This window comes from Aulostomus chinensis, chromosome 3, assembly GCF_037954235.1.
Source record: "Aulostomus chinensis isolate RoL2024-O1b breed Wild chromosome 3, RoL_Achi_v1.0, whole genome shotgun sequence".
NCBI lineage: Eukaryota > Metazoa > Chordata > Actinopteri > Syngnathiformes > Aulostomidae > Aulostomus > Aulostomus chinensis.
The window spans coordinates 25243792-25266404 of record NC_141322.1 but is presented as its reverse complement, the minus strand read 5'-3'; the positions used below and the strand labels follow the sequence as shown (position 1 = coordinate 25266404).

Here is a 22613-nt window from a genome sequence, read left to right as displayed (position 1 = left end):
TCACAATTGCTGCCCTTGAAACCAGATCTGCACCGTCACCGAGCAACTAGGGGATGGGGGGTGAAATGACTCTGGTTGAAGGCTCACTTCTCAAACAGGGCAAAGCAGCAGTTGCAAAAAAAAAGACAGAAAAAAATAAAGATGTAAGATCAGCAAGGCTCAGCAGGAAAAGATGATGGTCTGGCCCCAAACCACTAGCCAGAGATGCCCGGAACAGGAGAAGATGACATAAGGGTGAGTAGAATTCTCATTTTTGCGTGAAATGTCCCTTTAAGACACGTTCTATATATTCACTACCAGTAGCACTACATCCCCCCCAAGTCCTACACAACAGCTCCACGCTTACCACATTTGGCTTTGCCTGGAGAAGCTGACTTTATACTCTACTGAGACACCACCAGCACAGGCCAGGATGGCTGTTGGCGCTCTGAACCCCGGCGTCACTCTGACATCCAAATCTTTTCTGCAGCAAAATCAGCAACAACTTGAATGCAGAGGTCTGACAGGACACGAATACCTGTCCCCGTAGGCACCAGTCCACACAGCCCCCACTGCTTTTGTATAGTTTGCTGTTAATCTTTGTTCTTCAGTTGTTTCCAGCAACAAGTGTGGGTAGTTAATAATACGAAGATAACACAAAGATGTCATGCAAAGGAAAAATACATTCTACGTCTAACACTTTAAGTTGCTCCAAAGCCCAAGCCTAAAGCCTCAGATAAAGATGCATCAGTGCAGAGAGCATAATATTTGTAGTAAACCCTGTGTTCATTTGACCTTGTTACCATGTGGGAAAGTGTTATAAATCTATTGTACAATATTTGGCACATTCCATTCTGTGGAGGAAAGAGGTGAATATTGGTGGTTATTGTGGTAGCTTTTCTCCTACGCTTCCCCTGTTGCTGGTCTCCCTCTGTGCTTTCCTGCAACTGCCCACTCCTCATGCAGGAAATGAGTGGTATCAGCTATGTGCTAGAGCTGTTTGGTTGTAATAGTTACTCTCTGAACAGATCTGTTGGAGGACAGTGTGGTTGTGCCATGTTTTATTAGAAATATATACCTTTTTTTTTTTTAACTTTAGCAACAAGTGCAATAAAGATGCCCTTGCTGCAGTGGTTTAGGGATCAATATCAATGATAAAGAATCCGAAAAATGTCTTCTAACCTCGTTGAGATGGTGAAGTCAATCCTTTCAACTCAGACTTTCTATCTCATTGTCATTTTTCTTTCACAAGGCTGTGGAGCCTAATCAAGTTCCAAAAGATCAATTTGCCTGTTGATTATTTTCCCAAATACTTCTATATACAAAATATTCAGATGGCAATGAAAAACTAAAAAGCAAATGTCCCCAAGCCAAGTTACAAATACAGCGGTATTCAGTTTGCTGACAATGAAACTCAAAAGTTTGTATCTTATTCTTTTAACATCGATTCGACCCCTTTAAACACTTTACAAAGAACCAGCAGCAGCAACAGTTTTTTGCAGTGTAGGCCACCAATCTGGACAATGTAGGAAAGGCAAAGGCAAAGGCAAATTTATTTGTATAGCACCATTCATACACAGGGCAATTCATGGTGCTTTACAGAGGGAATGAGAAATTGAAAGTTAGAATCAGTTTAAAATCGAAAACATGAATTAAAACATTCAAAAATCATTTAAAATCAATTCGACAGCAGACGAATCAATATTAAATCAATCCATCAATACCAAATCACCCAGATCAATCCCAAATCAATACTATAAGAAGGCTGCAGTAAACAGCAGTGTTTTCAGCCCTGATTTAAATGAGCTGACAGTTTGTGCCCCCCTCAGAGGTTCAGGGAGTTTGTTCCACAAGAGTGAACAACTTGTGGAAAAATAAATAAATAAAATTAATCTTGATGAAATAATAACCAGTTCTTTATTTGACCACCAGAAAGATCTTAATCATTTCTCTGAACGTTATACTCTTAGTAACACAAGATGAAGCTGATGAAGAAAACGAAGTCAGAAAATATCTGAAAAAGTTTTTTTTTTTTTTAATGTGGCTATATATAGGACACACAAAACTGCAAATCCTGATGAATCTTGTGTATACTTGTGCATGCAATATGCAGCTGAAATAAAAACAGTAACCTGAACCCACCCCTGCTGAAAGCGTTCTGTATTCTGCAAATGGCATAATTTTAAATATGACCACTAATCAATTACATTTCAGCTGCTTAAAAAAATGCATTAAACAGAGTGGGAGGCTATAAAAGAGCCTCTGTGTGTTTCTGTCTCGTTGGTTCAAATGTTGCATCACTGAGTGTTCACACAGCAGTAAATTAGAGGCTGCTGCTGTGATTTAGGGACCAGCATTTTACAATCTGTACTGGAGTGCAAAGAGGCAGCCACGTGAGTTGCAAAGTGGATTTGGTTACTAATAATAATCGGAGGCAATGCTCAACATACTCCTACCATAGTTACTTACACACACACACACACACACACACACACACACACACACACACACACACACACACACACACACACACACACACACACACACACACACACAATACAGTGCAATCAAGAAAACCAGGCAAGAATCTAATCAGAAGACTCCAATGATCCATCTACACCTCTAATCAAGGATTTTCACAAAGTCAAGAGGTCAAACGCCACATAAAAACCATCAGAGACGGATAAAAATTGTAATAATCGATTATGGAAGCTTGTGTATTTCTTCAGCACATGTAGGTTAAATGGAGTTTAAAATTTAACTGTTGAATAAAAATGAGATGTTACACCCTGGGAAGCAGAGCAGAAGAAATTAACATTAAGGAAAATAAAACATTTGTGAGCGGGAGACAAACGCTGTATCAAGATGAATCCCGAAGAAAAGTCAGCTGATGACAGTGACAGCCATAGTAGCAGCACCGCAGGGCCACTGGACTAATATATAGGCACTAACATAACCGCATTAAATGTCACCCCAAACTGATATATGACAAAGCTGTAAAGGCCAAGAAAACATCAGCGATCGCCTGCCACCCCATCACACAGACATCAATAATACACCCGTAAGAGAGGACAAGAGACTGAAGTCGATTGTGTTAGTGTCAGATTTATGAAAACAAACACAGGAACGTTCCCCTTTGTCCAAAGTTGATGGGCTGGTTCTAAATCAGGGACCATGAGAGTTCTGGTGCATTCTGAAACCCCTTGTGAGGGTTCTATATCAGGTAAATGAGTACAATAAACATTTATATCAAACAAAAATGTATATACAATGTTCTGATTTTCCAAGATCCTTGAAAATGCAACTGTATGACTTTCTACAGAATCTTTTTAATAAATTTCATTTAGGTCTCTGAGTGCATCACTGCACTTAAGAAACACTGGTGGAAGTTACATATGACCTTATCTCATCAGACAAGGTACTTGTACTTGTTATAATGCTGCATTTGACACTATTGACCATCACATCCTATTACAGAGACTAGAACATTTAATGGACATTGAAATAATTAAATCCTATTCATCAAATCGACCTCAGTTTGTAAACGTCTACAGCGTGAGCTCCTCAATTGCAGAGGTTTGTCAGGGTCTTCTGAGGTTTTGTGCCAAGATTATTCAATTAGATTTTTATTATTTTTATTTATTTTTTTTAGGAAAGGGGTTTTTCATTCCAAGCTCTGAATGAGGTGGACCCCCTTTAGACTGACAGTTTTGTCTCTGGATGCTTATAAAGGATCATTATTATGTGATTTGATCCCATTACCAGTCAACGATTTCACCAAGCAAGCCTGTTCTCGCAGCTTTACAAGACTTAAAAATCAACAAACACATGAAAACCGTCTGTTCGGAGTCGTTTATTAGTTCCTGACTCTTGAAAGTAAGAAAAACACTTATACTTTCCACAAAACATCTGTATCTCTAAACCATATTTACAACCAAATCACATACATTTACACAAACACCTTTGATTTAGGCATAATCACTGTTATGTCAATGATACCAACATCAGTGAAGGCAGATGAAAACAGTCAGTTAGCGAAACTTCGATCAAGTCTTAAGGACATTAAGACATGGATGTACCATTCCTCACTATTAAACTCTTGTCCCTAAACATCTCATTGACACATAATCTAATGATGTAGATGCCTCCAGCACCCCCGTAAGGAACCTCAGAGTTATCTTTGACTTCCACATTTCCATCAAGTCCTTGAAAACAAACTTGAAGGACTTTTTTTTTTTTTTAAATATACTTATATAAAAATTATAAGAATCAGATGCAGAAAATCTAGTTCATGTATTTGTGACTTCCAGGCTGGATTAATATTATTGCTTATTATCCTGCTGCTCCAAAATTCTTCTGAGGACTCACTAGCTGATCCAGAATGCTGCTGCGTAAGTATTGACAAGAACTAGGACAAGAGATCATACTTAACCTGTGTTAGCTTCTCTACACTAGCTCCCTGTAAAATACTCCAAAGAATGTAAAATTATTCACCTCATCTACAAAGCCCTGAATCGTCAGGCACCATTGTACCTGACAGAGATCCAGGTGCATTATTACCCCACTAGATTGCTGCATTGTCAGAGTTCAGGATGTAACAGAAGGAGAGGCAGAGCTTTCAACTATCAGGAACCTCTCCTGTGGATCCATCTTCAAGTTTGGGTCAAGGAGGCTGACACCTTTTCTAAATTAAACAAGTAGACTTAAAAAACACTAAAGCTTACAGCTAGCTTGCCTGGAATCCCCCCTTATGTATCCTGCTATAGGCCTAGACTCCCGGACGACCTGTCATGATGCGCTGAGCTCCCCTCTCCTTATCTCCATATGCATGCATTCAAATTCTGTTAATGCATGTTGCTAACACTGCACCTTCTCCCTCCTGCAGCTCTGTGGTTTCTTGTCTGCCAGAGCTGCAGGTTCTGGAACTGTGACTGCAACCAGCTCCACGATCCTGTTCCACACAAAATACAGATTGAATATGTAGCATGAGAAAAAAAAAAAAAACGGAGTCTGTAATGGAATTGAGGAGCCTGCTATAATCCTGTGAGGTCATAACTCAAAGGGGATCTCAAAGCATACTGGAGTATAATATTACATGATTGATGAGGCCAAGTTTGATGTCTTTTCAGGGTGCCTGCCTCAAAAATATCCTCTTCGTAAACGACATTTTATCTTGGCCACCACATAATACAAATATTATGGAGTACTTCAGTGTTTTTTTATTAATATTTTACTCCCAGCTTGGTGTGGTGGTATCAATACAGAGTACACGTCTCCTTTGAGTTTATGACAACTTGATTCATAGCCAATGTCAACTTTATTATCAACGGCAGCCATGTTTTGCTCATTCATATTGCAATTGTGTACCTCTGTCTACATACATTAAATGCAGTGTTGATCCTCTATTCACGATGCAGAAAAAGGAAACATCCCATTACATTTGGCCTCAAATCCAAAATGGCAGACTTTTATAATCCCAATTGACTTTATTTGTTGTTGTGCTGAATACATGTGTCAAACTTCATATCAACCACACTCACTGTGTGGGTGTCCAGGCCTTTCAAGTCTCTTCTTGGAATGTAAATCAACTGTCACAATGTGACCGTTTGTAGTCTTGTGCACATCATTTCTAGTTTGATGTTTGCAGTGCATTCCACCACCCAGCAAGTCAAATTGTGGCAAAAAGCAAGAAAGGAACAATAAACTGGCAACAAACCACACACCGAATGCCCCAAAATATAGGGCTCTATCTCATAGGTACACAAATAGTTCCACATCACTTCCTGCAGCTGTAACCTTTCCACATCTACCAAATCAATCAATTTTTACATTACTCTCACTGAGGGTCATGTGCCTCATCAATAAAACCCAATTTTTTTATTCTCCTCACTGGTACATGTAGAACACTTACACTGAAGCTCTCCTGGCTGTGAATGGAAGACTTTAGCACCTATGAATTCAACATCAACTAACAGAGAAACGGGGAAACTTATAGAAAAAAATACAACAACACATCAGTGGAAATGTATTGATTGTTAGAAAGGAAGAACGTAAGCTAGCGAGCGAAGAGATAGTGTCCTGCAGATGCAACACTGGCAGCTTGCAAAGTCCAACTGCTGCCCAGCCACACTGGGACACAGCTCCGAGGTGTGTGGACGTGGAAGGACTGAGATCGCTCCCAGAGTCCATTCATTATGCATAGTTCTGTATCTTATTAACCCAGACAATATGATTCGTATGGCTGCGAGTGCCCCATTGCACCTGCACAATAACTCACAGGTCAGAGGAATAACCTACAAATACTGCCATGTTTGAGGTAAGAGTGTGTGTTTTCTAACAAAGTTAAGTGTGTATATACTAGGGCTGCACAAGAGTCCTCTGAGATGCTCGTAAAGAATACAAAAAGCTCAGTGTCCCAGACAGCAACATGTCCTTTTTAAGCTTTATATTATTAAAGGACGGTAAAAAGTAACTGTCCTTATAACTGTCACCTTATTGATTGTCTGTGACAGAGTTTTTGCCTTGAAACATAGAACTGACTCCCAGCCAAAATTATGTTTTTAACCTCCATTGTGTAAGCATACGTCAAATTGCTGCATCGTGCTGATTATGCTGCGGCAGAACCCTTTCTCCCCTTGTGGGATGCATTATTTCAGGGTTTTTTTTCTTCCATTTTTTCAGTTTCCTTCATGTATTTACATGATGAGATAATTAATGTTTGGAAACGTTGGAGGAAATGAATGTGAGCACCCCTCTGTTTTTTCAGCCAAATAACTGTTCATTTCATGGATTACTTTTTTTTAATGAAAAGCTGTCAGCTCCACTGACCATTTCTTTGTGCCCACTTGCAGAATAGAAAATTACAACAAAAAGCTAAAAGAGATCTGCACCTGTGGAGCTCTGAGTGTCGCTTTTGTCTCCAACAAAGGGCAGTGTTTACATTTTAAATGATCGAAAAATTGACTCCTAAAGTCCAGTAAAGCTCTTCTGGGAGTGATGGGGCAGACGAGAGCCATCAGAAGTGCTTAACAAGCAACAGAAACATCCTCCAGATGGTCGTAGATCAAGCAGGGAGGGAGTGTGGGTGGCACCGGGACCTGGTCCAAGGCTTGATAAACCCTGGCACTGACACCTGGACCAGAATGTATGAAGAAAGACCCAAAACAACCCCGATCCCAGGATTGCTCATAACAGCTAGTGAATCCCTCAGTGTATGTTCAGGTGTGTGTGTGAATATAGATCAGTTGTGATATACATCTGCATTCGCTGTCAGAGGAACATTTTGCCCAGAAGCAACAATATAACACCAAACAATATGATCCATCCAGTGCTGGCGCCTCAATCTCTGGGCAAATCTGGGTGGTCATTTTTTACATTTGCCTCTTTTGACAGAACATGGAATAATTTGATTTTATTTCTTGGAAATATTTGACGACAACTGTTAAATGAGACTGTCTAACAAAACATACTCATATATAACGCACCTTGGGCATTCCAATTTTGTTCTCTCCAACAACTTACCCGTTGTTCTTGACAGGACACAAAAGTCTGGAACCCCGGTGCCACTCCGAAACCCAGCTGGTCTATGAACGGGGGCTCGTCCTGGGTGTGAATCTGAACTTTTATCCCTGCTTCAAATGATGTCTCGTCTGTTGGTGAAAAGTGAGAGGACATTTACAACAAGGGTAGTGATGCGTATGCACACCAATCTGCATGAGCTCACAAAGTTCAGCAGTGGTTACTGATCAAATGGAACAAACACAGTGTCAGTGACTGAAAATCAACCTGAAAGAAGGTTTGGCTTGGCCAGAAAGAAGGAATCTGGGAGCAACTGCTTATTCATCAGTTTCATTTATATTTTCCAAGTGATGACACATGGTGCTCATTCAGCTGGAAGGAAGAGTAAAAAGATAAAGTAGATGGACTACCCGGGTAGACCAGAGCGGCAGGCTGGATTCAAATGATTTAGAGTCTTTGAGCATGGGTTTGGGGGTACAAAAGGATTGTCTGTTTCTTGCCATTGTTCCTCCAACAGTCTCTGTCACCTTCAAAGTGCAAGGCTTTTTTCACATTTTTCAATTAAAGAGTTCAGGGATGTGTCTGAAATTCACTGAGAGTAACAGACTTAAACTGCTACACATTGTAAGGCTGAATAAAAAAGCCATTTCTTGCTGCAGTGAACATAAATGCTCGAGGCTCAGAACACCACATATACCAACCTGACTTTAGAGAAATATGTGAAATGACCACAAAAGTGACCTCTTAAAAACTTCATCTGTAAGATTTAAAATTATGTGCAGCAGCATAGAGCCAATGCCAATAAATGGTGCCCTGGTTCAGCTCATGATGTGCTGCCACCACACGATGCCATGTTAAGAATCGTGGTTATTTCACATAATTTCTGTTGGACTCTGAGACTGTCCTGACATACACAGAAAGCTGGTCCATGCTATAAGCTAACTAAGACTAGATGATCTGTCCTGAGTTCAAGCATGTCTGCCACTTGAGTTTGGTTTGTTTGGCTGGTGTGTGTCCTCCCCCGGCCCGACACGGTTGGAAGAGGTGGGCTTATGCACAGTACACATGCCTGAGCGGCAACACACAGACTCCAGCTGCACACACAGCGAGAGGGTAAACTCTGGCAGATGGAGAAAAATGTCCAGATGTATGACCACAGACACAGCATGAGAATATTTTACCTGCTGCTTGTCTCTCACCTGCTCTTTACTTGCTGTGTTAAACCAAACAGTGAAACCACAGTTTGGTGTGTAAACTTGTCAAATCTCTCTGTGTAGAGTGTTAATGTGTAGCTTGCACGACATGACATGGATTTTCACTCCCGTCCTGTCAAGCGCTTGTGATTAAACATGACACCAGAACTACAGGATTCCGGAGCAAATCTCAGACTCTTACAGCTCAGCATGACATAAGTGTGCTCAGGTCCAGACCAACATGAGCGCAAGCCGGGGGGGCAATCATGCTTCAGCATAGTGCGGGTCACAGATATTATACCTTCAGGTCATGTGAGGACTGTAAATGGACCAGCAGTTGTCCCCTTCCTGAAGCAGACATTTTCAGTTGTCAGGGCAATAGGGGGGTGAAACTTTATTCATCCTTCCATTTTTTTACACCGCTTATCCATTCAGGGTCGGGGGGGGGGGCAGAGCTTATCCCAGCTGACATTAGGCGAGAGGCCCTGGACAGGTTGCCAGTCTGTCGTGGAGCAATTAGGAGCATTAAGGGGTTCAGTATCTTGCTCAAGGACAACCCAACATAGTCACCAGGGGAAGCGAGGATCGAACCAGCGACTTAGCAGCTGCCAGACAGCCACTCTACCTCCGAGCCACAGGGGGGGAGACTTCTACACATAAATAAATTTAAAAAAACAAAAACAACAACAACATACCTTTACCACCCCTGGGTAATTAAGAACAGCCCCTGAATCTGACCTCATGCTCTTTGGCCATAACTCAAGAAATCACAAGCAAAACCTCTTTTTGATGACATATGTTGGAGTAAAAATCCTGCTGAGCTGGGTCAATGATGGAGTGTAACAGTATAAAACAGAGCATCCACTGGGAAGGAAGATGAATGCAGGAAGGTAGAAATAATTATAACAATCGATTGGATTGGCCTTTCTCAGTGAAACAGTCAATACGTATTAATTGGAAGGTGAGGAATTAAAATAGTTTCATTATAGACCGCTGGCTTAATGATTATTTGGATTTGGTATTTAAGATGCAGCACCATTTCTTAAAGATCTGGGAGAAGACCACAGGAGTGTAATTACGTCAGTTCTAACATTTACAATGTAAATTACAACTGCCCCAACCAATTACATAGAACTTGGTGTACAGGTATAATATCCTGAATAATTCATGCATAGTTTTTTTTTTCTATCCCCATTTTGACCCCATGCCGTGACAAGTAATCATCAGGACACAAGAGGCTTGATGGATTTCTTACGACCCCCTGAGATTGTTTAACTTGCTTTCAAAAAGTTTTATTATATGTATGCTGCACTCTCTGCCCTGAGCCTGATCCCAATAGACTCGAGCTGGGCAACTGACCTGTGTCGGTGATGCCATTCAGATTTATAGTGCATCATTATGGAACCAGGTCATTACCATGATCTGTTAGTTTTACATCTTTCTGCATGTGTCTTCCTGTCTATGTCTTTATCTTTCATCAGTTCATTGTTTTTGTTGCATTTTTAACCTGGAAAATCACAAATCTCATCCAAATATACAAATCCATATTAAGCTAAAGCTGCATAAGTAAACAGAGTCATTTCCATGAATTACTAGTTATTCATATGGTGCCCAGTTGTCTCGGTGCATCACTAATTATGTTAATACACGAACATAAAACCAAACTGCAGTCATTTTTATTCTACATCAAGACTTTTAAGAAGGATGTTTTTACACTGAAGGTTTGGAGCCATCCAGAAGAAAAACACAGCCAACTGCATCTTAAAATTCTTTAAGGGGTTCAGTCAAAAACAAAGTAGAAGCATGTAGTCAGCTTTACTTTGGTTTTACTTCTTTTAAAGCAATATTATGTAGTTGTTCTTAGGGTTAGACCATCCGTTCTATTTTCAGATCACAAATTTATAATCCAATCGCATGAGGGGCTTGGCTGACAGAGACGATGAGTTAGTGGAGAAGAAAAACAGCACAATGCAAATAAAAAAAGACACAATGGAAGGGGTCCAAATCTGTAATTGGTTCGAGGTACTGGGGACCATAATTAGCGACAGATAGATGGATGAAACGTTGCTTCTATAAAGCTGTTATTAATGTCAATATGTGACTGTACTTTTCAATGTGTTTATGGGTTTGATATTAAGCTAATTATCCAGCAAGTCATATAGCAACATTAATGCAGCGGACTCACATCCCTCCAAGGCTGCCGAACTGCATCAAGCTAGCACTTCTAATGCCCCTGATCAGTCCTTGTTGATTGCAGCTTTTGCAGAAGGTGTAAATTACAAGCATGGCAGCAGCGATGGGTCGAGTGCACAACGGCTATTCCAAGATATTTAGCAAAGAAGTCTGTTCCATTGTACATAGCAGAGAACAGGCAAAAAAACAATTAATTGCTGACCAATGATCTGACCAACTGGACCAAGCCTTTTACACAGAGCAGCAGAAACCCCTACTGACAGAAGCTGCAAGATACAGGATGTAGGTAAAGTCAGCTCTATTCATTTGAGACTTTGGTAGAGTACCGCACTATTGTAATATTGTTTGTTGTTATAGTGAGTGAGTGACCAGCAGTAGAGCAAGATCTTCATTTTTCCTCTTCTTAACTTACTCCATGGATATCCTCTTTGCCCGTGTCACCTCTGATGTGTACTGTGTGTCTCTGTCCATTAAAAGGCAGTTTTTTCCCTCACAGGGTTGTTAAGTGCTTGTCCATGGAGGACATTTCTGGTTCAAGAACAGCTCTTTTTGTAAAATGTACTTTTGTTGTGATTTGGTGCTGTATAAATACAATTTGACTTGAACTGAATTCCAGGTAAACTTCGATTTCCTGGAAGCAGCACTAGAAGCTATCAGAAGCTTTGTCTGTCTGGTAAAGTGACATAAAGTGCAGGAACAGACATCTGGAGCTTGGAGGAGGAATGAAGAGGCATCATGACATGCTTTATGACAAGTTAGCATACCTTCCAAATGACACTGAACATCATTCTGCATAATTTTATTTTGTTTACCTCTCAGCCATGCTGCCCCCTAATAGAGTACTCGCTGCTCCCGACATATGCACCTTGCGTGGTGGTCAGAGTGTGGGTGTGTGTGAATGAGGCAACATTGTAAAGCACTTAAGAGTACTGTAAAGGTAGAAAGGTGCTATATAAATACAATGCATTTACTATAGTTACACTGTACTAGTGTGTATATACAATGTAGTGTTATGTATGTGCTGCATGCTCCACAGTTTGTGAAAACTGTGGAGATTATATTGTTTACACATCTGTGTTTATTCATTGAGGATTATATGGCTAAACCCCTGTGTCCATGAAGGAAATAGGGAGTTATAAAAAAAGAATGTTTCCAGGACTACAAGGTTAAAAACAATAATTTTGGTGGAAAGTAAAAGCAAAGTTGTATTTTACTGAAATGTATTTGCTTTACACTATAATGATAATAATTATATAATTAATAATAGAGGTAATAAAAAGAATCTAAATAATGTATGTACATAAGTGTGTGTGTGTGCGCGTGTGTGTGTGTGTGTGTGTGTGTGTGTGTGTGTACTGTGGAAACTGTTACTGTAGGTTTCCAGCATACACCCTTGTGTAAAAATCTTAAATGATTTAATAATCTTACGTTAAGACATTATATTTTAATATAACCAGAACATTTAGGCTTGGGGGGGATGCAGTATATATAATGAAATATTAGAGTGAGCACACACAGCTTCGTGATTCATGTTTAATGATGCTTATGAGTTAGTGTGAGAAATTAGCAAAAAATGGACTGGACAAGCATAATTTACACTGCACAAAAGTGGTGTGCTTACATTACAATTAAGTCGAATCACTATCCATTTGTCTTTGTATAGCATGGTACGATCATAAATATACATCCTGTATCCACACTAATGGATAATCAGAGTGTTTAATTTGATATCACAATGTCATTGCATAAGGCGAAACACATGCGACACACCGGCCTGGACAGTCTGGTGCCCTAGAGAGCACTCTCCTCTGACTTAGCACCGAAAAAAATTTGCTATTGACATCAGATTAGTGGTAGGAATAATTTACATAACCCCACCATCCCTGCCATAAATGTGTTGTGTGTGTGTGTGGTTGAAAATAACTGGCTCCTTCCGATTCATCCTTTTCGCATGTCTTCACTAAACATGTGGTGTTTAGCTGCAGTATCTCTTTCAGGCTTGATAAAGGGATGCTGCATGTTATGTAACCTCAAATACACGTACCAGTCTCTCCCCATACAGGCAAGTATTCATCCTGCTGGATATCCAGCATCAGCTCCAGGCCGTTGCCCATCCCACCTTTCATCGTCACCAGCAGGGGTCGACCATCTTGGCCCGAATTAAAGGTGTAGCACTTTCCATAGCGTGTGAATATCTGAAACACACAACAAAAATGAGGATTTTAGAGATAACTAACCACAACAGATGTAATAATCCTTAATCAATTAATCCTTGAGAAGCAGAGATAAAGGGTGCTGTTTCAAAGGCAACTGGAGGGCACTTGATGCACCCTGATGTTGTAGTCACAGACCTCAGAGGTCTTATACAATTCTCACTGCAATAGTTTGTTTTCTCTCTGGTTCAGTTCAGTTCATGAGTTTGTGTGAAAACAGATTGACTCAAGGAGACAAACATCCAACTGATCCAAAACACATCACTACATATTAAGTGGGAAGTTTCATTCTGATTATTGTTTCTGGTAAGACAGACGGCAGCAAATACGGGAAGAAGTTCCTGTGTTCTGGACTAGTTCAGTCTGTCACTACATTACAGGGAAAGCATCTCGACCAAAAAAGAAAAGATGTCCAGATTGAACAAGTACTTTCAGATGCAATTTATAGCTCAATGGACACCACTGTGCCATAATCTTTAATGACAGCCCTGCTCACTGCCTGTGTGAGGCAGGGCTGGGTCATCCTTGATGCCTCTGTAAGTCCTGCAGCACCCGGGATATGGTGTGCCGTGCACGCCATTGTTGAACCCATTTATTGTCTGTTGCTGTACTTGATGATTGAGGACACACCAGGCTGAGGACAGCAAAGGAGTCATGGGAGTAGTTGTGTTAAACTTCAGCTTTCTTAAGAAGAAAATACTTTTTTGAAGGGTTATTTATTTATTTTTTTGCACGAGTTAAAACAATGGTGGTCCGGGGACCCTAGAGTCACTAAGGCATTCCATAGGATCTCCAGCGAAATGATGAGTGTGTTTAACTGAATTATTTAGAGGAGGTTATCACAATGAGATGTCTTTCTGAGAAAAGAGAGATGGTAAAAGAACACATGACTTTTTTTTCTCCTACATTTAAGTGTTTCAATTCAAGCTAGGAAGGAGTGTTCCAGGCAGAAGAGCAGGGACCATCCCTAATATTATTTGCGCTGTGCCACAGGCAAAAGCAGACTTATTTGATTTAACCCTTGACCAAGTCAACTCCCATATTTGCCCCTGTGAACACCATGCAGTCAAAAACCTTATATATACTTTCTCTTTTCATGCAACCAGTGTGCAGACTCAGAGCTGCTACACGGCTACACAGACGCGCATCAGGGACTTGTGACCTATTGGCAAATACATGATAGCCGGGGAAATTATGTGTAATTGAAAAGCAGACAAACAGACAGACAGCACCAGGATTCAAGATGAAATGTTCCTCTATTTTATCCGTGAACTGCATGATGTAGCATGATGTTGCTCACGGTTAACTTATTAACTTTCAACATTTTGACATTCATGGAAGTGTCACCACCAAATGGCAAAAGCTTGAAAAGGGCATCATGGCAGGATGCACAATCTTGGTGGTTCTGTTCATAGCAGCTATGAACCTGCTGCTAACGGCAGGAGCGACGCAGTGCAGAGGGCTGAAAGCAGACGACGGCATAAGACAACCCGCTTGTTGAGCTTTTATGGATGATGTGACCATAATGACCCCATCTATCCAGGGCACACAGTGGATCTTGAACTTGATGGAAAAGATGGCGACATGGTCACGTCTGCAGTTTAAACCGGAAAAGTCGAGGAGCCTCTGTATCTTGAAAGGGAAGCTAACGGACAAAACCTTCAGCATTCAAGGCGCGGAAATCCCCACAATCCAAGAACCAAGGGATCCGATGCCTTGGAAAGCAATACAACAGCTCCCTAAACGACAGCGACAACCTTGCCAGCACCAAAGCCCAGCTGATCACTTGGCTGAAGGCAGTCGAACACAGCCCACTGCTCGGGAGGTTTAAAGTCTGGTGCTTCCAGTACGGCATTATACCCCGGCTACAATGGTCCTTCCTACTCTACGATTTTCCCATGTCCCAAGTGGAAAGAATGGAAAGAGTGTGCAGTAAGTTCTTGCGGAAATAGCTAGGAGTCCCTCCATCCTTCAGCACAGTCAATCTGTACAGTAAGACCTCCAAGCTTCCTCTGCCAGTTTCATCGGTGGTGGAGGAGTTTAAAGCCACTAAAGCAAGGGCAGTCAGCACACTCCTTTCGTCCGAGGATGGGAAAGTAAGAAATGCAAGCAAAACCATTAAAACCGGTAGGAAGTGGAAACCCCAACAAGCCGTAAGGGAAGCGGAGTCACACTAGAAGCAGCAGGAAATCATGGGAGTGGTGTGTAAGGGACGGCTGGGCCTGGGTCATTACAGCGAGAAGAGGTGGAGCAGGGCTGATGCCAGGACCAAAAAAGGCCTTGTGGTGTAGAGAGTTCGAGAAGCAGTAGAGGAGGAGCGCCAGGTTAAAGCCATCGGGCTCGCCTCCCAGAGCCGATGGACGCAGTGGGACCAGGCACAAGATAGACCACTATCATGGAAGGAGCTGTGGCAGATCGATCAAGGGAAGTCGAGCTTTCTTTTGCGCTCTGTGACCGACCTGCTGCCAACACCAGGAAACCTGAGGATCTGGGGCATAGAAGAAGACCCATCTTGCAAGCAATGTGGTGCAGTTTCATGCACACTGAACCACATTCTGACAGGCTGTCCAAAAGCACTGGCAGAAGGGCGGTACAGATGGAGGCATGACAAGGTCCTCACAGTGATCACGAACTGGGTGGAGCAGCAGCGAGTCAAGCCAAACAACAACATGCAAACCCAATCGTCCCAAACCATTGCCTTTGTGAGGGAAGGAGGCAAGACTCATAAAACCAACACAGTGGACAAGATCCGACCCTCTATCCTGCAAGGAGCCTTGGACTGGGAGTTGAGGGTAGACCTGAAGCGGAAACTAGTTCTCCCACAGGATGTGGTAGTGACCTCGCTCCGACCAGACCTCATCTTACTATCCAGGAACACAAAAACAATCATTTTTGCTGAGCTCACGGTACCCTGGGAAGAGAGGTTGGCGACATCCCACCAACTTAAGAAAGCCAAATATCAGGACCTACTCGACGAAGCTGTGTTAAAGGGGTGGCACGCAACCAGCTACCCCATCGAAGTCGGCTGCCGCGGTTTCCCAGCAAAATCGGTGATCTACTTCCTGCAGAGGGTGGGACTGGATCCCAAAATGTTGAAGAAAGCCACCAGGGAGATAGCTGAAGCAGCTGAGTCCAGCTCAAGATGGCTGTGGTTGAAAAGAGCCCACAGTTGGAACCCTTCTGCAGGTGAAGGCTAGTCAGTCTCTGCTGCCCCACTCAGGTGAGGTGCTCAGGTTAAGGGGCGAAACACCAGTGAGCCTGTGATCCCTGCTGACGATGCAGAAGGGTACCAACAATGTGGATGCTCAAGGAATTCCACGGAAGATCTGCATCACCGCGGTTAGTTAGCGTAGTCCCTAGTTGTAGCTCGTGGTAAAGCATCTCTGATGTTTTCTTCACCACCAAGGAAAAAAGGAGGCAGAGGAAGAAACGACGATAGGAACATTATGGTAACACCATGTCTCATCTGTAGAAAAAAACTGCTCTTCCATTCTAGAGACAAATTCAAATCTTCAGATTGAAAGATAGTCTCAGAAATAAAATCACGACACAGTCAGATGTCAGTGGTACAAGACATCTTCTCTCTCTCCCCCCCCCCCCCCCCCCCCAGACTAAGCTGCAGATTTATTGTTGGGAATGTGTGATAAAGGCCTTGGGAAGACTTGAGTTCACTTTCAGGGTGACTTGTGAGTGAAAGATTAGTGCTTAATTAAAAATGACTAAAGGTTCACAAACATCAGATCACACTGCAGCTGTGTTTCACCAAGGAAAAGTTAGTATGAAGTGAATCCTGTTCAGCCAAGCGAACAAACAAGAAAGAATGAGGCGTGACTCACAATGGACTGCCTGGCAGGGTGCAGTTCTATAGGTGCTTCACAGACACAAAGTGGTGAAATGCAATAAAAAGCCTTCTGAGTCAGACACAATATGAGATGTGACCTTTTAAGTGTATAAGTGGCAAAACGGAGTCAAAAGAAGTATGTGCGGTGACTCTCGATCAGAATACAAGCCTCAATAAAATGCCCCTCAAATCAGTCCTGGAGTTCCCTGTCACTGTAATCAGATCACTGTTTGGCTTCACTCTTAAGAATATGAGACAAGCAGATCTTGCGGTGAACTTCTAAAACAATAGACTGAACCTTCAGCAGCCATACAACCCTTTATTTAAAAATGTAAAAGCAACCAATTACAAAAAAATATCTCTGCAAGTTTGGAGACAAGTTAGAACACTCAAAGAAAAAGGAAAGCAGCTGGGAGATTCAGAAGAAGAAAACATCGATAAGATTGTTTGTCATTGTGTTAAACTGCAAATCTTGTTCTTGGCTTTCATGTGCTGGAGGCGAGCCAGCATCAGCATGAGAATCCGAATAAGCAAGTGTCCAGGGGAGAGTGTGTGTGCAGTATTTAGGTGTGTTAAGCCCCTCCTGCTTGTCATCTGCATCTACATGTTGATAGTGATTGACTAGGGGAGGCCTGTAGGCAGAGTTGCTCTGGTAACCAGGAGATTGTGCTGGCTGCATTGACTGAAGAGCAGCAGCAGTAAGTAGCATTGGTGACCTTGGGGAGTCAGGATCTTCATTAAGCTCTGTAGCTTTGAGGTTTGTTCTCAACGTGCTTCTTCACGCCTGTCTATCGAACAGCCCGTCTGCTTTATTCAAGGTTTGTGAAATGTCAAAGCAAGGGTTGAATTTTTTTTATTTTCCCTCACATACAGTCCTTGTTCTAATCATTCACATTTAACCTGATGCAGAATCCACTTCATTGCAATGACAAGTGTAAACCTAAAAACTAATTAACTAGAGGCATCAGTATTTAGTTGCTTTACAGACTGATGGTAATCATGAAAAACAGCGTCAGTTTATTGCTCCAGTCAATTCAGCTTTAGAATAAATATTTGTCACACCTAAGCTGCTTTTAGCGAGGAGGTAAATCCCATATTGCATTTGGTTTTGTAAACTACTCAACACCCAACCTGCATTTAAAATGTGAACGACTCTATATTCTTAATAAGCGAAGTATTCAAATCAAAACCCGGAGTCATCACCCTCTTTTGTTCTCGCGTGGTGTTGAAAATGTCAGCGTCTTCGATAAATAATTCACAGACAGACAGCCTGAGACTGTTGAGATGGCCCTCGGCTATCATTCACATGACAGTGTGACAAGGAAGCACAGGCTGTTCCGTAAAGTTGCCAGGGAACCACTTTCCCTCCTCTCCATTGATTTCAAGGTCAGCGCCGAGCACAAAGGTGGCGTGTGTTATGACGGTTACGAAAACAAGCAGCTCTGAAACATTTTCTGGGATGGTGAAGTGTTGTGACTTATATTTCAGGCTTCTGTCAGTGGACTTCATCCATAGGTTGATATAAGTCTTGTAGAATAGCGAAAAACATCCTGTTCAAAGAGCATATCAGAGATTTCCATAACAACAACAACAAAAAAGGCCTCACATGCTGAGCTTTGCAGCGCGATCGTGACTCAACTTGAAGAAAAGAAGAATCAGTTGGAAAACGATCACACCAAGGACCCCTTTCACATCACATCCTCATCAGTAGAGTTGCAACTAAATCAAAATGGACTTTGAGGAGAGATTAGTTTTCCAAGTTAAAGTAAGAAGCTTCAGTCGTTTGGCTGTGTGACTTGGTGCTGGAAGCGCTTCAAATAGACCCTGAGATGGGATTGCTCTGTTAATTTCATAAATTATTTATCATGGGCCATTATGCTGTGAGGGGTTAATTTGCCCACCTGTTGTGGGTGATTTCCTACGCTCCCTAAAACATCTATAGCAGATGTGTGTTCTATCACTCTCATTAAATAAGATGGTCTTGATTACACTGCTTTTAGGAATCACGCTACAGGTGGCAGACAAAATAGTATTGCTAGATTTTTGCATTTTGATTGTTGAAGCTACAATTTTCAAATGGAAACCATCGCTTGCGGTAATGAACCCTCAGAAAATCACCCGTCTCTGTCTCTCTCACTTCATTGTTTTGAAACTCATGTTTTTTTTTTTTATGTCTTTCAGTCGCTTCAGTTGCGATGTTAGCAGGCAGCTCATAAACCAACCAGAGAATAACTGTTCAGCATCAGACAAAAGACTTTGTTAATGAAATTCTATGCCGTCTTTATTGATAATATTGAAAAACATAAAATACTTCCATTGTACATACATCGTGAATTTACCTGCCTGACACAGTCTTTTATATTGTCCAAAAAAAATGATTTATTCTATAGACACTTAAATATTTTTACAACTAGACAAACAAACCTTTGATTTGTTCCTTGACTTGTTTCTTCTGCCAAACTTCCTGTTGTCTTCCTCAAAAGAATCACATGATGCTGCTACTGGCTACCACCTCAGGTAGGAGGACAAAACCTGTATGAATCAGGTGACAACAGCCGTGTCATGTGACTATTCTGAGGACGGCTGCAGGAAGTTTGGCAGTTGAAACATGTCAAGCTATTCATCTGTGCAAACTCCTCAAGCCAACTTCTTGCATCTTTCAGGAGCACTTAAGATGGCTGACCTTTAAGTAGTGTTGAGTAATATGATGATAAATACCATACAACGACAGTTATCTGTCTACACTTTGAGATTTGACAATACCATTTCTATAGCGGGGCTATGTTTGGATCTGGTACACAGCAACTCATGGCTGGAATCGAATGAGACCTTGCAAACCTCGTTGCCTCAGAAGGTTGTGTGAATTGAGCAAACATGGAGGAGGAGAACGTAAGTGTAAACAAAGCTGGAGGACACAGACAGAAAACTCAATATGAATGAGAGATATGATCAAATCTAATGACGTATTCTTTGGTTATTATTGAACCATTTCTAAATCAAATTTACCAAAAGATTGCTGATAAATATACCGAACATACACCATGAAAGAAGATTTTGGCTTATGTTGCCCTACCATTAAAAGGAAAGAGCATTTCAAAATCAAACCATGTTTTTCATCATGTTGTGAGCAGTTTCATGTAAGAACTGTTCATAACCAAACCACCCCCCCCACACACATTTATCTACTTTGTGCCGTATGTGGATCAGATTGTTTTAAGACATCTTTAATTAGCTAAAATAAGAATGAAACATTGCAAAGTTGGCAGCACGGTGGTGCATTGGTTAGCACTGTGGCCTCACACCAAAAAGGCTCTGGGTTCAAGCTCCAGCTCCATCACAGGATCTTTCTGTGTGGAGTCTCCATGTTCTCCCTGTGCCAACGTGGGTTCTCTCTGATGCTCCAGCTTCCTCCCACAGTCCAAAGACATCAAGAGGGTACGAGGCTGATTGATACTCTAAATTGACCGTAGGTGTGGCTGTGACAGTAAATGGTTGTCTGTCTATATGTGTTGGCCCTGCCATGGATTGGTGACTCATCCAGAGTGAAACCCGCCTCTCACCCGAAGGCTGCAGGGATAGGCTCCACTCCCCCCCCCCGTGACCCTTCACAGGATAAGCGGAAAAAAATGGATGGATGCTGAGAACTCAAGTGTTCAAAGACATCATTGACTTTTTGAAATGTTTGAAACTTGGGGAATGTTTAATATTAACATATTTGTAACATTATATGACATCCATCCATCCATCCATCCATTTCTAGACTGCTTATTTTGGTAATGGTCAGGGGTGGGGGGCCTGGAGCCTAACTCAGCTGTCATTGGCCGAGAGGCGGGGTTTCCCCTGGATTGGTCACCACTAGGGGCTCAGTATCTCATTCAAGGATACTTGGACATGGTCAGCGGGGGAAGTGAGGATCGAACCAGCGACTCTTCAGTTGCTCAATGGCCACTCTACCTCTGAGCTATGCTGCCCCTCACGTGATATGACAGTTTTAAAAAAAAATAATTTCCCAAAGTTGTTGGTGGCATTTTTTTGTAATCAGAGAGACATAAGAGTCACTCATTTTCTCAAAGTCCTCACAGACACAAAATTTTAAAACTTAACATGGTGTGGGATGCGGAGAGATTATTGTAACCGATGAACTTAATGAGCAATGTGTGAATTTGTTTGATAACGACTTGATTGAAAGGGGTGTTCAACTATGTGAAAAAGTTACACACCATAGCTTTAAATCCAGCTTTGTCATAGCAACTGTCTGGACACTTACATCAAACAGGCCAAAGACCACAAAACAGATGCATAAATCCAAAGTCGTTGCCAACGTGTGGGTTTTCCCTTTAAGTGAGGATTAAGAGTTTCAGGTTGATTTTTTCTTCTCTCTAACATGCCATAAACAAATCCAGACAGAAACTCATCAATCACACTGAATATCCAGACAGTAAAAACAGAGAGTAAATACATGATGGATTAGAACCCAGTTTAGAAAACTGTGTGAAAGGCTGACGATCGTTGGGGTGCACAGGAGGGGAAGAAGCTGACTGCGTGTTCTCGGATGGATCAGTGTGTAAGAACAGCGAGAGAGGAGAGTTCTGCCGGATGAGAATGAAGCAAGTGTGTTGTTGAAGCGCGGATCGAGATGGATAGAGAATTGATGCATGGATTGACAGAGCAGTTGAGCACATTTATGGCTTCAAAAGAGACCCGGGAACATGGGTGGGGGGGTTCCTGCACAAAAGTCAATACACCCTGTGACACTATCGTGTGGACGGGCTTGCCTCTCTCTTCCACTCCTCATTTCTCAAGTGTGACTGACTCTATTGGTCTGAGTCATGCCACCAGCTTGTCCTGGCTACCCTGACGCCAAGCAGCAAATAATCGATTATATATGAACCAGCACATATCCCTAAAACTTAGACCTCTGCACCATGTTTATCTCTGAAATAGGCTGCTGTTTCTTGGTCACCCTTCTAAATACTACATGAAGCGTTCCTAAAGATGTTGGTAGGGAGAAATGTGTTTGACTGTGATAACTTGATTTGTGGTTCCGGATACATTGCAGCTCAATTTGTGAAGAAAAAAACATCTGCACGTGTTTGGGGATATAGTTTGATGAGAGCCAGGGCTGCCTGCTACAGTTTAAAAAAATACTATATATTTCCTCCACAACATATAATAAGCATCAGTGATGCCTGCTGAAAAAATGACAGGAATATATTTCACATTAAACTGCTTTAATAAAATGAATAAAACAAATATAATAAAAATAAATAATAAATGTGGGTAATGAGGTGGGAGTGAGAGGAAGACAGCCTGTCCTCAATGCCATGATGGAGTGTAATCAATGAGGCTGCAGTTTACCAGAGAGGCCAACACTCTCTGCTCTCCATCAAAGTGCTAGGGAGTGTTGTAAAGCCCTGCTAAATGAATCAAAAGTCTTCATTAGGACCAGATTGGTCTCTTGTGAGCACAGGATTGTACACACATTGATCGGGTGTAGTGATGGATGGCTTAGGAGGGACCAGTTTAAGACCATACCATGATGCAGAGGGCTGCTGGGGTGTGCAATCATCTCACGGAAGAAAATTATTCAACTGTTGATAGTGTCTGAGGTGGAATTCACAGTTGTCGTTGAAGTGTGTGTGAAAGAGTGAGAAGTGAATAAGGATAGAAGAGGTG

The 22613-nt window shown here is 41.8% G+C and overlaps 1 protein-coding gene across 3 annotated transcripts in view; it reads right to left on the bottom strand.

Moving 5' to 3' along the window:
• Positions 1-22613, bottom strand: part of asic1b (acid-sensing (proton-gated) ion channel 1b) — a 153626-nt gene that overhangs the window by 8947 nt on the left and 122066 nt on the right. For all 3 annotated transcript variants that reach the window (XM_086199899.1, XM_086199900.1, XM_086199898.1), the window contains 2 exons: positions 12928-13078; positions 7501-7628 (listed from right to left, as the gene is read on the bottom strand). In XM_086199899.1, coding sequence (XP_086056025.1) covers positions 7501-7628; positions 12928-13078 — 279 coding nt within the window. The remainder of the gene's footprint in view (positions 1-7500; positions 7629-12927; positions 13079-22613) is intronic.